We start from the raw sequence: 17347 nt of genomic DNA on the forward strand, positions 1-17347 counted from the left end.
AGAATAATAGTGTAGTTTTAAAAAATTCACTTGCTGTGAAAACTACCGCTGCCAGTATTAAAATAGACACCAGAATAAAATAGCTGCTGGACCTTCTCTGAAGTGGCCTTTCTGCAGTCTATAGTCTGAAATGCCTTTGTATATTTTAAGAACCCTAGAAGACTGTACTTATTCTGCTAGAATGCAGACACATCAAATGCCAACACACACATGAAGAGGTCAAAGGAGCCATTTCTAGCCTGGATTCAGGACAAAGAAGTAATATAGAAGCACACACTTTGTGGGGTGGGGGGAGGGGGAAGAGTGGTCTTCTGTCAGGTTCCCCCATCTCCTCCCATTGCTATCCAGTACCATACACTCAACCCCAACAAAAAACTGTGATTATTTTATTAACAAACTCATCAAATAAAGTGTTTCAGTTGATCTTCATATTTACCTTGCTTGCACCTGCACTTATCACTTCAAATTTTTCCAAGTATGGTGTAAGGTTTAATTTTAAAATTTTTCTCAGTGTAGTTCCAGAGTCTGGAGTCAAGTCATAGCCTACAATTTCTGATATCTGCTTCCAGTGACGAGCTCTCATTCCTGGATTGCACAAGATGGAGACAGTAGGGATACAGTCCTAACAGTGAAAGTATAAACAATAATGAGTCACTCTTTTGACTAACCCACACACATAGATTTTATAGATGAAACCTCAATAGTATAAACGTTTCTTGAGATTATTTAACATATTTGATTAGCCCAATCAAAATCCCAATTAGATTTGGAGGAGAAGAGAAACTAACAAAATGATTCTAAAGTTCATCTGCACAAATAAACATTTAGAAATAGCCTGGAAAATTATAAGAGCAAAAAAGAAGAGGAGTAAACGTTCCATAGAATATTAAAGTATGCGATAAAATTATGCTAATTAAAAGTGTGGTATTATTATAGAAACACAAAGCTGCTTTGTTATATATATATATATATATATATATATATATATATATGTATATATATCAACATAAATGTATACATATTTATAGTAATATATATATTTATAAATATATAAATATATAACATAAATTATAAATACGCACACCTACACACATAACATAAATGCGGGAATGGCCTGCACCAAAATGCCAAAATGTAACTTCTGTTTGGAGGTGAAAATGAAACATCAAGTGAAAACACTTAGTTCATCATTCTTGATGTTGACATTAGGACATGTTCTTTAAAATCAGGAAGAAGATAAGCATAGTTATTGTTACTACTTCTAATCAACATTGTATTGAGTGTCCCAGCCAGTGAAGTAACATACATACATACATACATACATACATACATACATACATACATAAAAGATATGGGGATGACACCAGTCAGAACGGCTAAAATTAACAACTCAGGCAACAACAGATGTTGGCAAGGATGCAGAGAAAGAGGATCTCTTTTGCACTGCTGGTGGGAATGCAAACTAGTGCAGCCACTCTGGAAAACAGCATGGCGTTTCCTCCAAAAATTAAAAATAGAACTACCCTACGACCCAGCAATTGCACTACTAGTTGTTTATCCGAGGGATACAGGTATGCTGTTTCAAAGGGGTAGATGCACCCCAATGTTTACAGCAGCACTATCGACAGTAGCCAAAGTATGGAAACAGCCCAAATGTCCATCAACAGATGAATGGATAAAGAAGATGTGGGATATATATATACAGTGGAGTATTACTCAGCCATCAGAAAGAATGAAATCTTGCCATTTACAACTACATGGATGAAACTAGAGGGTACTATGCCAAGTGAAATTAGAGAAAGACAAATATACGACTTCACTTATATGAGGAATTTAAGGTACAAAACAGATGAACATTAGGGAAGGGAAGCAAAAATAATATAAAAACAAGGAGGGGGACAAAACATAAGAGACTCTTAAATACAGAGAACAAACTGAGGGTTGCTGGAGGGGTTGTTGATGAGGGGATGGGCTAAATGGGTGGGATGAGCACTGGGTGTCATACATAGGGGATGAATCACTGGAATCTACTCCTGAAATCATTGTTGCACTGTATGCTAACTAACTTGGATGTAAAATTTTTTAAATTAATTGTTTAGTTAATAAAAAAAATAAGTCACAAGTGTTATTAATAAAATCATTTTGTGACTTCAAAAAAAAAAGAATGAGTGGAATTCATTTTGATCAATATTCAAATGTTACTGAGATTTAACTAAAAACATTAATTTGATAAGGAAAATTTTAAGAATGATCTTAACTGGAATCCTTAAAGTAAGTCATGATATATAAAGGGTTCTTTTTCAAGAATATAAAATTACAAAATCTATTCCTGATATCTTTCCTTTGTGTTTGGCTCAATATATGACTCATCAAAAGCTAAAATCCAAGGTTGGCTAGAATTAGTTTTTATATATAGAATACAAGGCACTTATTAGCATTATAAAATAATAAAATGTGAAGAAACTTAGATACTCTAAAAAAAAGATATGGGGAATAGAAATTTAAAAAACAAAACTACCCAAAGAAAACAAAAACACAAATTCAAAAAGATATGTGCACCTCTATGTTTACTGCAGCATTATTTACAACAGCAAAGATATAGAAGCACCCAAGTGTCCATCAATAGATGAATGGAGAAAGAGGATGTGGTATATATATATATATATATATACAATGGAATATTACTCAGACATAAAAATGAATGAGATCATACCATTTGTAACATGGATGGACCTGGAGGGTATAATGAGAAAAAAAAAACCCTAACATTGTTCGCAAATTGTCTGTGTACAATGACTGGATATTAAATTAATATAAAGAAAGTTAAAAGAACCACTGAATACAAGCCACAGATAAAAAGCATAATTAACAAAAAGATAAATTTATGATAGCAACAACAAAATAAAGTACGTAAGGATAAATTATTTTGAAAAAAATTTAAGCTTATTTCTTTTTTAGTAGTCTCTACACCCAATGTGGGGCTTGAACCCACAACCGTGAGGTCGAGAGTCACATGCTCTTCGAATAAGCCACCTAGGCCTCCGTACCTAGGGATAAATTAAATGAAAGCTGTGCAAAGTTATTTCGGAGAAACTATGTTAAAGAAAACCTGGGGCACCTGGGTGGCTCAGTGGGTTAAGCGTCAGACTCTTGGTTTCGGCTCAGGTCATAACCTCATGGTTTGATGAGTTCAAGCCCCTGATTGGGTTCTGTGCTGACAGCATGGAGCCTGCTTGGGATTCCCTCTCTCCTTCTCTCTCTGCCCTTCCCCACTTGCACTGTCTCTCAAAATAAATAAACTTATTTAAAAAAAAAAAGATGTGAAAGAAAATCTAAATAGAGATGTATACCACACACTGATAGATTCATTATTATATAAGTGACAAAGGATTATTATTCAGAATATATAAATGAACAACAAAAGCAATGGAAACAAATACTGAAACAAAAATAACAAAAGAGTCAAAGGGCATTAATAGACATTTCACAGAAGAATAAATATGAAATGTAAGTACTTTGAGGGCAGGGATTTTTTGTTCATATGACTCTAAGTAGGAAAATCAATAAATTAGATAAGTAAGCAATAATATATAGCAGTGAAAATGAACGACTACAGTCATTCCCAAGACATAGATGAGTTTTAGAACAGATGATATGTTTTTATAAATTGTTACATACAAATGTGAATTAACAACAAAAAAGAGAAATACAAACAGAATTTATGACACACTTATCTTCAAGGGAGATTAAGGGGCTTAAAATAGGGAAGGATCACATAGAAGGAAGCAAGAGTATTGATGATCTTTTAATTTTAAAGAAGAGGGGAGGGTTCATGGGTGTTCATTTTCTTCATAGCTTACATATATGTAACATATATTCTCCAAGTATTGGATAATAAAAATTTGCTAACAAAGGTAAAGAAAGAATACTTATCTTTTCCTCTTCCCAATCCAATTCAAAGCCCAACAAAATTATACTTGCACTTCTGGTCACCTCCTTAGTAAAGCCTTACCTGTTTTCCAAATGACAAAATTAATTGCTCCGTGCCCTATTCTTTCAGAGGATGCTACCATCCTCTACCTATGAATTGCCTTATTCTACCTCGTACTACAACCAGTTGTTCACAGCCTATTTCTCTTTCCACATTGTGTTCTCTCTGAGAGGCAGAAGCCAATTTGTGTGTACTGGACAACAACAATTTTAAACTGTAAGACTCTAATGTCAATATCTAAGCCACTAATTATGTGAGAAAAATAAATAAAAGACAATTAGATTGGAAAGAAAAACATAAAACTACCTCTATTTACAGAGTACATGATCTTGTATATAGAAAATTCTACGGAATTCATTTCTTTTTTTTCATTCTATATTTCGGTAATCTCTACACCCAATATGGTGCTCAAACTTACAACCCTGACATCAAGAGTCATATGTTCCACCAACTGAGCTAGCCACGTGCCCCAAAAAGGAATTTATTTAAGAACTGTTAAAACTAATAGATGAGTTCAGCAAGATTGCAGGATACAACATCAACATACAAAAATTACTTGTGTTTGTATAAACTAGCAATAAACAACCCAAAATTGAAAGTAAGGGAAAAAATCTCATGTACAATAGCATCAAGAAATACAAAATACTCGAGAGTAAATTTGATAAAAGAAATACAACGTCTGTAGACTAAAAATTATAAATAATTGTTAAATGAAATTAAAGAAGACCAAATAAAAGTAAAAATACTCCTTGCTCACATATTGCAAGAATTAATATTGTTAAGACAGCGATCTTCCCAAGTCAATCTAAAGATTCAATGCAATGCCAGCTTCCTTTTTTTAATGTTTAAAAAATTTTTTTAATTTTTATTCATTTGAGAGAGAAAGAGAGAGAAGGGGGGATGGGCAGAGAGAGAGGAGGACAGAGGATCAGAAGGAGACTCAGCTGACAGCAGTGAGCCTGATGCGGTGCTTGAACTCAGGAACTGTGAGATCATGACCTGAGCTGAAGTCCGATGCTCAACTGACTGAGCCCCCCAGGTGCCTAAGGTTCAAAATGTATTTTAATAAGTTGATACTGCATTGTTGCTCCACTTCTCAGAAAAATTCCAAGATATTAGGGACAAATAGAATATGGTACACAAGTAAAAAATGCACAGCATAACTAAGATAGGCAAAGCTAAGAGCTGCTGTCCTAGATGCAGCATATCGCAACACTCTTCCCAAGTTTGTGCTAGGTCTATCAACAAAAGCTGTGAACAGCAATATCATAGACACAAAGGGGCCATTCCTGGGTTGTCCTTATCCAAAGAAAATATGGAAGAAAGATTTTTCTAAAGACATACTAAATGAAAATCTTTAAGAGATTTCACGTCTTCCAAAAGCAAAAGCAACAAAATAAAAAAAATATATAAATGAGACATCATCAGAATTTAAAACTTCTGTGCTTCAAAACACATCATCAAAAAAACCTAAAAGACAATCCACAGATCACAATGAAAACAGCCATCAATATTTTGTTTTTACAAAGAGTTTTGAAAATGATCACTTAACTAAAACTTGAAAGCTATAAATTAATTCTCCACACTCTCATGACAATTTTGTTGGTGAATAACAGAGATCTATTTCTTTAAAATATATTTGTGCAGAAACTGCATATAACTCTAAGTTTTACTCCTAACATAAGTATGTTTGGGAGTATTCTATTCTATACTTGCCAGTGTGGAGAACAAAATAGTTTTTAAGAATAAAGAAGTATATATATATATTCTGTATTTTACATGTAGCAGAATTATCATCCAGAGGGGTTTTTTTTTGTATTCACAAGGTGATATGTGTATTGTAAAACAATAATGGTGAAGGAAATAAAAAGGCTTTTAAAATTGTTTTAAATATTTATGAAGTTATTATTTCAGAGAGTATAGTGATATCTTTTTTTTATATTTTTTTAAGTTTATTTATTTATTTTGAGAGAGAGGGAGACAGCGTGAGTGAGGGAGGGGCACAGACAGAGGGAGAGAGAGAATCCCAAGCAGGCTCTGTGGTGCCAGAGCAGAGCCCAACATGGGGCTTGAACTTACAAAACCATGAGATCATGACCTGAGCTGAAACCAAGAGTCAGACGCTAATAGACTTATACACCCAGGTGCCTCAGAGAGTATACTGATATCTTAACAGCTTACCTAGATCATAAATTAATCAAAATGCACTTTTTAATAAAACCGGATACTTAAAATATATTAAAAAAATAAAATAATAAAAGACAATCCACAGAATAAATGGGAGAAATTTTTTTTCTTCCCCCCCTCCCATTTTAGAGAGAGAGAGAGCATGTGTGTGAGCAGGGGAGAGGAACAGAGGGAGAGAGAGAGAATCCCAAGCAGGCTCTATGTTCAGTGCAGAGCCTGATGTGGGGCTTGATCCCATGACCCAGCCCAAAATCAAGAGTCAGACATTCAACTGACTGAGCCACCCAGGTGTTCCCAAATTATTTTTAAATTTTTTTAACGTTTATTTATTTTTTTGAGACAGACAGAGACAAAGCATGAACAGGGGAGGAGCAGAGAGAGAGGGAGACACAGAATCTGAAACAGGCTCCAGGCTCTGAGCTGTCAGCACAGAGCCCAACGCGGGGCTCAAACTCACGGACCGTGAGATCATGACCTGAGCCGAAGTCGGACGCTTAACCGACCAAGCCACCCAGGCGCCCCCCAAATTTTTTAAATCATATATTTAATAAGGGACTTATCTCTAGAATATACAAAAAAAAAAAACCTACAATTAAATAAGAGACAAATAACCACTCAATTTAAAAATGGGCAAAGGATTTAAACAGATATATTTCCAAAGAAAATATAAAAACGGGGATGCCTGGGTGGCTCAGTTGGTTAAGTGTCTGACTTCAGCTCACATCATGACCTCACGATATGTGGGTTCAGGGCCTGCGTCCGGCTCTGTGCTGACAGCTCAGAGCCTGGAGCCTGCTTTGGATTCTGTGTCTCCCTCTCTCTCTGTCCCTCCCCCGCTCATGGTCTGTCTCTCTCTGACTCTCAAAAATGAATAAATTTTTTAAAAAAATTTTTAGGGTGTTTCGGTGGCTCAGCCAGTTAAGTGTCTGGCTTCGGCTCAGGTCATGATCTTGTGGTCCGTGGGTTCAAGCCCTGCATCGGGCTCAGCCTGGAGCCTGCTTTGGATTCTGTGTCTCCCTCTCTCTCTCTGCCCTTGCCCCACTCATGCTCTGTCTCTGACTCTCTCAAAAATAAATAATTTTTTTTAATTTTTAAAGAAAATATAAAAATGGCCAATAAGCACAGTAAAAGATGTTCAACATCATTAGTCATTAGATAAACACAAATCCAAACCACAATGAGATACCACTTTATCCCACTGGGATGGCTATACTCAAAACAACAGACAATAACAAGTGTTGATCAGGATGTGGACACATTGGAACTCCTGTGCATTGCTGGTGGAAATGTAAAACAGTGAAGCCCCTTTGGAATATAGTCTGGCAGTTCCTCAAAAAGTTAAACATAGAATTTTCACTCCTACGTATATACTCCAGAGGAGTGAAACATATGTCCACGTAAAAACTTGCACATGCATAATCATAGTGACATTATTCCTCAGAGCTAAAAAGTGCAACAATGCAAATGTCCATCAACTGATGAATGGATAAACAAAGTGTGGTACATCCATACAGTAAAATATTATTCATCAATAAAAAGAATGGGGGTGCCTGGATGGCTCACTTGGTTAAGCCTCTGACTCTTGGTTTGGGCTCAGGTCATGATCTCATGGTTTGTAAGTTTGAGCCCTGGGTCAGGCTCTGCACTGACAGCACAGAGCCTGCTTGGCATTCTCTCTCTCTCCCTCTCTCTTTGCAACCCCCACATCTCCCTCACTCTCAAAATAAATAAATAAACTTAAAAAGAATGAACGATACATATTACAACACAGAAGAACAATGAAAACATGCTAAGTGAGAGAAGTCAGTCACAAAGGCCACATATAATATGATTCCATTTATATGAAATGTCTGGGATAGATAAATCCATAGAGACAGAAAGTGGATTAGTAGTTGCCATTGTCTTGGAGGAGGAGGAAATGGGGAGTGACTGCTATTAGCTACAGGCTAACTTTCTGGTATAATGAAGATGTTCTAAAATTAGATAGTGGTGATGGTTGCAAAACTGTGAATATTCTAAGAAGCCACTGAACTGTATGCTTGAAAGAGTAAATGTTATGATATGTGGATTATATCTCAATAATCTATTGAAAAAATACAAGCTAGTAACAAACTATAAGCTAATGATAAAATTATAAGTACATAAGAATATATTTTTTCAAGTTGAAAGCAATCAAACAACATTACCCAACACTAACTTTGTTTCCAGCACCATATTATAGGGCACGGGTTCCCCCAATTTTTGGTTTCACAACAGGTGTTAATAAAAATTATTTAAAACTTGTGTGACGAGGGGGAGCAGAAAAAAAAAAAAAAGGTAGGTGGTGTGTCCTTTCAATGCCATCTCAGGTACAGGGCCACCTGAGAAAAATGTAACTAAAGACTGTATTATGTTCAACTCATTGTTTATTATTCAAAGTCCCAGACATTGTAAAATTATAACTTGCATTTTTTTGTCCAGTAGAGGTGCAAATAATTCTATCTGAAAAAAAGGTAAGTCCAAATATGTTTATTTGGTTTATTCTGTATGACATTAACCAGCTTTATATCAATACTAGCAATCTTTTTTTAACATTCCTTTACTAAATTGCCCACAAATACTCAGCTCCTGAAATGCTCTTTGAACCAGACTTACCATCTAACTGGTTCTCTCATTAATTAATAAATAGAATAAAATATTTGACACGTTTATTTTTCTAAATTTTTTTAGTGTTTGTTTTTGAGAGAGACAGAGACAGAGTATGCGTGGGGGAGAGGCAGAGAGAGAGGGAAACACAGAATCCAAAGCAGGCCCCAGGCTCTGACCTGTCAGCAGCCCAATGCGGGCCTCGAACTCACAGACTGTGAGATCAAGACCTGAGCCGAAGTCAGACGCTTAACCGACTGAGCCACCAAGGTGCCCGACACATGTTTATTTTTATATTTGTATGACAGTCATGTCTACATTTTTTTGCAAATAATAATTTAATTAGGTAATTTTTTAAATTGGAAGATCATAGATTATCCAACTTTTCCTTTTTTTAAATGTTTATTTACTTTTGAGAGAGGGAGAGCAGGGGAAGGGCAGAGAGAGAGGGAGACAGAGGATCTGAAGAGGGCTCCACACTGTCAGTTGAGAGCGCAATGCAGGGCTCAAACTCACCAACCAGGAGGTCATGACCTGAGCTGAAGCCCGATGCTTAACCAACTAAGGCACCCATATTATCCAACTTTTCATTTTGATTAGTAAGGACTTTGTTTTTGACTTTCCATTTTTTATCACCATCATGTGTTTTTGCTTACCATTATATTCCCCAGCATTCGTTGGAACTTGGTATAACATAACAGGTGCTCAATAAGTATTTGTTAAATAAATGAATTTTTAACACCTATGAAATAGAAAGGACATACTCTCAAAGTGAATAAATTTAGCTTTATTAAAAATTCATTATTGAGCACCTGGGTGCCTCAGTCAGTTAGGCGTCCAACCTCGATCTCACAGCTCGGGAGTTCAAGTCTCACATCAGGCTCTGTACTCACAGCTCAGAGCCTGGAGCCTCTGCTTTGGATTCTGTGTCTCCTTCTCTCTCTGTCCCCCCCCCCCCCCTCCTGCTAGCACTCTGTCTCTCTCTCTTAAAAATAAACATTTTTTTAAAAAAAAGAAAAAAAGAAAGAAAAAATCATTATCGTGCTCACTTCGGCAGCACATATACTAAAACTGGAACGATACAGAGCAGATTAGCACGGCCCCTGTGCACGGATGACACGCAAATTTGTGCAGTGTTCCATATTTTTTAAGTTATTTATTTATTTAGTAAATCTCTACACCCAACATGTGTCTTGAACTCATGACCCCAAGATCAAGAGTTCTGTGCTCTTCCAACTGAGCCAGCCAGGCACCCTGAAGCATTCCATATCAAATAATAATAATAATAATAATAATAATAATAATAATAATAATAATTCCTTACCCTCTCACAGAAGGTGAGAGGCTGGAAGGAGCTGAGTGTAGAATAGGCAGCCTGCATGGACAGTACCTCAGTAGGAGGCTGGAGAGGAAACAAACTCTATACTCAACAAGTCTTAATGACCTAGCATATGTCAGGCTCAGTTATAGTCATGGAGATACAACAGCGAACAACACCACCAAATCATTACACGGTCTTTATTCTGTGATTTTGCCATTTACCAGTAAATATGTAATCATCAACTATCACAGTCCTTTGCTGTGGAGTTTATTTTATTAAATTTTACTTATTTATTTTGAGAGAGAGAGAGCATGAGCAGGAGAGGGGCAGAGAGAGGGAGATGAGAGAATCCCAAGCAGGCTTCGCACTGTCAGCATAGAGCCTCACAAGGAGCTTGATTTCACCAACCGTGAGATGGTGACCTGAGCCGAGATTAAGAGTTGGATGCTTAACCCACTGAGCCACCCAGGCGTCCATATTTTAAAAGGGAAAAAATATTAACTCCATGTAATAGTAGGAGTAGGGTCCTAAAAACTCTCATGATGAAAGAATATAAGGAAAATAGGATTAGAAGGAATTAACAAAAAGTACATATATGAAATTCCTTATTGACTTTCTATATTCATTTACAAATACTTATTTAGCATCTACACTGTTTAGTATCTACATCATTGTTAGTGATTATGATATATCAATAAATTAAACAAATATCCTTTGTACAAACTTCCAGTGATAAAGTAAATACGCTCTGGGGATACAACGTATAGCATGGTGACTATAGTACCATACTGTATATTTGAAAGTTGCTAAGAGTAGATTTTAAAAGTTCTTACCACAAGAAAAAAATCTTGCCATTATGTGTGATAATGGATGTCAACTAGACTTATTGTGGTGATCATTTTGCAATGTATACAAATATCAAATCATTATGTTGTACTCCTGAACCTAATACAATGCTATCTGTTATTTATATCTCAATAACGATTTAATTATATGGTATGTTAAGGGGTAATAAATGATACAGAAAATAGGGAAATTAGAGCAGGATAAGAATCAGAACCAGTGGGGGTATCAAGCAAGATGCTCAGGGAAGGCTTCCTGGATATGGTGATAATTTGAGCAAAGATTTTAGGAGGGGAGGATATGAGACAAGAGCATATGTAAGTGAAGAGAACAGTAGGCAGGGGTAATAGCTGAAGCACAGGCCCTCAGGCAGGAGGGCTTAAGAAATGAGAATGGGGGACAGTATGGCTGGGGCATCCACTGTGAGGGGCAAGAGAAGGTGGAGGCAAGGTCAGAGAAATAAAGAAAAGTTCAAGTGAAATTAGAGGGATAAAGAGGAGCCACAGTATGCAGTGCTATGTAAACTTTTTATCTGAGTAAAACATGAAGGCTTTGCAGAACTTTGAGGAGAGGAGTAACTTGATCTGACTTAATTTTTCTAGTTGCTCTATTTTTAACAGATGATGGGATGAAGGTAGGGGCAAAGGTAGACACAGGGAAACCCATTAGGACCTTTTTGTAGAAATCCATGTAAAAGATGATTTAACGTGGACCAGGGCGATGGCAATGGGAGAGTGAATTTTGAGTTTGCCACGTAGTTAGATATCCAAGGAAAGGTTACAAGTAGGAGGTTGTATATATGAATCTTGGAACTGGCTAGAGAAGTCTGGGATACCAGTTAAAGATTTGGGAGTTGCCAGCATATAATCATGTATAAACTCATCTATATTTTTGATGAGACTGATGAGATCATCAAGAGAGTTAGGGTATGGGGCGCCTGGGTGGCGCAGTCGGTTGAGCGTCCGACTTCACCCAGGTCACGATCTCGCGGTCCGTGAGTTCGAGCCCTGCGTCAGGCTCTGGGCTGATGGCTCAGAGCCTGGAGCCTGTTTCCGATTCTGTGTCTCCCTCTCTCTCTGCCCCTCCCCCGTTCATGCTCTGTCTCTCTCTGTCCCAAAAATAAATAAACGTTAAAAAAAAAAGTTAAAAAAAAAAAGAGAGTTAGGGTAGATAGAGAAAAGGACCAATGACTGAGCCCTAAAAACTTCCAACATTAAGAGGCTGGGAAGAGTAAGAAAAAATAGCAAGGAAAAATATAGTGATGCTACTAGTGATATGGGACAGTTTATTTATCTTCCATCTCAAGATGACTTCCAGAGATGATGACACTATGCCACGGTGATAGAGATGATGATGATGTGACAGTGGTGATAAGAAAAGAAAGGAGAGGGGTGCCTGGGTGGCTCAGTCTGTCAAGCATCCAACTCTTGGTTTCTGCTCAGGTCATGATCTTGCAGTTTGTGAGTTCAAGCCCCAAGTCGGGCTCCACACTGACAGCACAGAGCTTGCTTGGGATTCTCTATCTCTCCCTGTCTCTCTGCCCCTCCTCTCGTCACACACCAAAATATTTAAATAAACTCACTCTCTCTCTCTTTCAAAATATTTAAATAAACTTAAAAAAAAGAAAAAAGAAAAGAAATGAGAATATCATGAGGATAAATTTTAAAAGGATCATATAAGTTAAATGTGAACAATGAACTGTAACTAAGTTCCTTACTAGGCAAATTAGGAAAAAAAAAAAAGAGAAAATTTAAATTAACAACATTTGGAGGACTCCAAGCTGTATTACAAAGCTGTAATCATCAAGACAGTATAGTACTGCCACAAGAACACTCAGATTAATGGAACAGAAAACAGAACTCAGAAATGGACCCACAAACATATGGCCAACTAATCTTTGACAAACCAGGAAGAATATCTAATGGAATAAAAACAGTCTCTTCAGCAAATGGTGCTGGGAAAACTGGACAGCGACATGCAGAAAAATGATCCTAGACCACTTTCTTACACCACACACAAAAATAAACTCAAAATGGATGAAAGACCTAACCATAAGACAGGAAGCCATCAAAAGCCTTGAGGAGAAAGCAGGCAACAACCTCTTTGACCTTGGCCGCAGCAACTTCTTACTCAACCCGTCTCCAGAGGCAAGGGAAACAAAAGCAAAAATGAACTATTGGGACCTCATCAAAATAAAAAGCTTCTGCACAGCGAAGGAAACAATCAGCAAAACTGAAAGGCAACCAACAGAATGGGAGAAGATATTTGCAAATGACATATCAGATAAAGGGTTAGAACCAAAATCTATCAAGAACTTCTCAAACTCAACACCCAAAAAATAAATAATCCAGTGAAGAAATGAGCAAAAGACATGAATAGCTGCTTCTCCAAAGAAGACATCCAGATGGCCAACTGACACACGAAAAAATGCTCAACATCACTCATCATCTGGGAAATACAAATCAAAACCACAAGGAGATACCACCTCACACCTGTCAGAATGGCTAACATTAACAACTCAGGCAACAACAGATGTTGGTGAGGATGTGGAGAAAGAGGATCTCTTTTGCACTGCTGGTGGGAATGCAAACTGGTGCAGTCACTCTGGAAAACAGCATGGAGGTTCCTCAAAAAATTAAAAATAGAACTAGCCTATGACCCAGCCATTGCACTACAGGTATTTATCCAAGGGATACAGGTGTGCTGTTTCAAAGAGGCACATGTACCCCAATATTTATAGCAGCACTATTGACAATAGCCAATGTATGGAAAAAGCCCAAATGTCCATCGATGGATGAATGGATAAAGAAGATGTGGTATATATATACAATGGAGTATTACTCAGCAATCAAAAGAATGAAATCTTGTCATTCGCAACTATGTGGTTGGAACTGGGGGGTATTATGCTAAGTGAAATTAGTTGGTCAGAGAAAGACAAAAATCATATGACTTCACTCATATGAGGACTTTAAGAGACAAAACAGATGAACATAAGGGAAAGGAAATGAAAATAATATAAAAACAGGGAGAGGACAAAACAGAAGAGACTCATAAATATGGAGAACAAACAGAGGGTTAGTGGAGGGGTTGTAGGAGGGGGGATGGGCTAAATGGGTAAGGAGCATTAAGGAATCTACTCCTGAAATCATTGTTGTATATATGCTAACTAACTTGGATGTAAATTTAAAAAAAAAATTAAATTTAGGGGCGCCTGGGTGGCTCAGTTGGTTAAGCGTCCGACTTCAGCTCAGGTCACGATCTCACGGTCTGCGAGTTCGAGCCCCGCGTCGGGCTCTGGGCTGATGGCTCAGAGCCTGGAGCCTGCTTCCGATTCTGTGTCTCCCTCTCTCTCTGCCCCTCCCCCGTTCATGCTGTGTCTCTCTCTGTCTCAAAAATAAGTAAACGTTAAAAAAAATTAAAAAAATTAAATTTAAAATACATGAAAAAAAATTTTAATAAAATAAAATGAAAAAAATTTTTTAAATTAATTAACAATATTTGGAATCGGAATGAAAAGGGAATTATCCATACAGATTCTTCAGACATTAAAAAGATAATAAAAATATTATGAGCAACTTTATGGTAACAAATTCAACAACTTAGAAGAAATGGAAAAGTTCTTTGGAAAATACAACTTATCAAAATCGACACAAAATTAAATACAAATTTGAATATCCCAATATCTATTAAAGAAATTGAATCCTTTTCAAAACCTTTCCCACAAGAAAATCCAATGACTTCACTGGTGAATGTGCCTCTAAAATATTTAAGAAATAATTAATACCAATTTTATAGAAAACTCTTTCAGAAAATAGAGAACATAAAACTCTCCAATTTCTTTCATAAGGACATCATAATCCTGATACTGAAACCTGGCAAAGACATTACAAAAATGTTAAGACCAACATCTCTCCTGAATTTAACCCCAAAAATCCTCAATAAAATGTTAGCAAATAATAAACTATGGAAGTACTAGAAGAAAACATTATCTTGGAATGAGGAAAGCATTTCTAGCTATAATTTAAAATTCAGTAGACAAAGGAAAAGAATGGGGGCATCTGGCTGGCTCAGTCATTGGGGCATGCGACTTTTGATCTCAAGGTCATGGGTTCAAGCTCCATTCTGGGCATAGAAATTACTTAATAAAAAAATAAAAATAAAAAAGGAATAGAATGATGACTACATAAAAATAAAAAACCTTCCTTTTCCATTTACTTCAGGAACAATAAATCTAAATTCAAATAAAAAGGCTTCTGCAAGGCAAGATACATGATAAATAAAGTCAAAAAACAAATAATAAATATTTCCAAATACATCATACATATAAAAAGCCTAATGTCTTTAATATATGTGAATTACATATATATATATATTTACAATATAATACCCTGGGAAATTAATGTGTCTTAGACATATTAATATAATCAATATTAATGTATAAATAATATCTATATATATTATATCCTAGAAATCAGTAAGAAAAAGATCAATAATTCAATAGACAAACAGACAATGATAAGACCAAACATTTCACAAAGAAATACAAAACATTCTTAAATATATAAAAATATGCTTAATGCTTTACATAGTAAGAGAAATAAAAATTCTCTTATATTAGCAAAAACTCAAGTTTGATGATATTCTCTTGTTGAGGGTGGTGAGAGTTTAAACTGGTATAGCCCCTATGTAAGGTAATTTGACTATAGATTTTATTCTGGCATTTACTCTTCCAGAATTTGCTTTTTAGTCATACTTGCACACACATGAAATCATACCAGTATATAACACTATATAGGTGTAACAAAAAAAAAGAGAAAAAGTTTGTATGTGATAAGGAAAGGTCTCTAAGATAAAGTAATCAAAACAAAGAGGGAAAATAATACATATAGGACACTGTATTTTATGTAAAAAGATGGAAGAATAAGAACATATGTTTATATGGTTGTATGTGTAACAAAACTCAAGTGTATACATGGAAGTAGTAACATTGATAACCTGAGTTATACAGGTAGAAACATGGGAAGGAGACTCTTCAGATATATCTTTATTTTTTAAGCCACATAAATATATTAAATATTGAAAACGATTTTAAGTAGTTTCTTTAAAAAAAATCCAGGCAGCTCATGGAATCTCTGAGTGCTAGATACAGACACAAACAATGCTTAAAATCCCATCCAAGTTTCCACTGCATTGACAATGGAAATGGCACCACCCCTGGAACCCGGCCACTACTGCCTAGGGAAGCTGGAGGCCTTATTAACTGTCACAAAAACTGTTAGTATTTCTTCATTAAAAATGACTTGAGGGGTGCCTGGGTGGCTCAGTCAATTAAGCGTCCACCTCTAGATTTTGGCTCAGGTCATGATCTCACAGTTTGTGGGTGAGAGCCCTACACTGGGCTCTTTGTTGGGTATGTGGAGCCTGCTTGGGATTCTTTCTCTCTCCCTCTCTCCTCTCTCTCTCTGCCCCTTGTCCCCTGCCTTCAAAATAAATAAATAAACATTTTTTTAAAAACACAACTTGAAGCACGGGAGGCTAAATACCTTGCCTAAGATATGCTACTAGCAAGTGTGAAATTGTGATACAAACATAAGTGGTATGACTTTAAAACTCCCCCAACTAACTGCTATCCTGTGCTGTTGCCCTTAGATAGGCTGACTGGTCTGCTCTAGTAATTTTTTACCCTCTTTATATCATTGTAGTTAGTCATTCTAGTCTTTTCTATTTGCCACACATAGTTCTATGAAAGGATTGCTTTCAATGACTTTATTGGGGAAGAATGAAGCATGGATTTAGTAATAGATCAAGTAATAGATCTAATAGATTAGTAATAGATCAAGTTTTCCAGATTCAGCTTTGGTTTTGCTTTCCAAATCATTCTATGTCTCTTCATTAGCACTGGATGATGTGAACAGCTCTGGCCAGGACTTTCTAAAATGTCATTAAATGTGTTCATACCTTAAAAACTTTAATCTGCTCCATTACTGTGGAGCACATAATAATAGTAGGATTCTCTTTCGGTTCTTCTTCCAGTTTGTCCTCTCCCAGAGACCGCTTTTTTGCTGCCTTTCTTTTTTCTTGCAATTCTTTCTTATGCTTCATTTGGAAAAATTTCAGTGTCTTAAAAACTTCTCGGGAAAATTCATCTACATCAGCTTCCATGTTTTCTCCATTGAGGTCCAAAAAGCCTCCATCCATCCACCTGGATTGAAAGAAAAAATACTAAACTCAGAAATGTCTGGAGTGTAAAGGGAGACTTAGATATTCTTTAGGCTCGACTCTCATAAGAGAAACAACTGTGGGCAAGAGAAGTTACGTTTTTCTTAATCACACAGGTAGAGCTGATCGTAGAAAGAGAAGATTAACACCATCATCTCAGC

At 36.3% G+C, this 17347-nt stretch overlaps 1 protein-coding gene and 1 non-coding gene across 22 annotated transcripts in view; one reads left to right on the forward strand and one right to left on the reverse strand.

Annotated features, from left to right (window-relative positions):
• DNAH12 (dynein axonemal heavy chain 12) overlaps positions 1 to 17347 on the reverse strand; it is a 221014-nt gene that overhangs the window by 162485 nt on the left and 41182 nt on the right. For all 21 annotated transcript variants that reach the window (XM_045051717.1, XM_045051716.1, XM_045051715.1 and 18 more), the window contains 2 exons: positions 16926 to 17169; positions 437 to 622 (listed from right to left, as the gene is read on the reverse strand). In XM_045051717.1, the coding sequence (XP_044907652.1) occupies positions 437 to 622; positions 16926 to 17169 (430 nt within the window). The remainder of the gene's footprint in view (positions 1 to 436; positions 623 to 16925; positions 17170 to 17347) is intronic.
• LOC111559579 lies at positions 9845 to 9951 on the forward strand. Its single transcript, XR_002740708.2, has one exon. It is a non-coding gene; the product is annotated as a U6 spliceosomal RNA (small nuclear RNA).

The sequence above is a fragment of the Felis catus genome, chromosome A2, assembly GCF_018350175.1.
Source record: "Felis catus isolate Fca126 chromosome A2, F.catus_Fca126_mat1.0, whole genome shotgun sequence".
In the NCBI taxonomy this organism is placed as follows: domain Eukaryota; kingdom Metazoa; phylum Chordata; class Mammalia; order Carnivora; family Felidae; genus Felis; species Felis catus.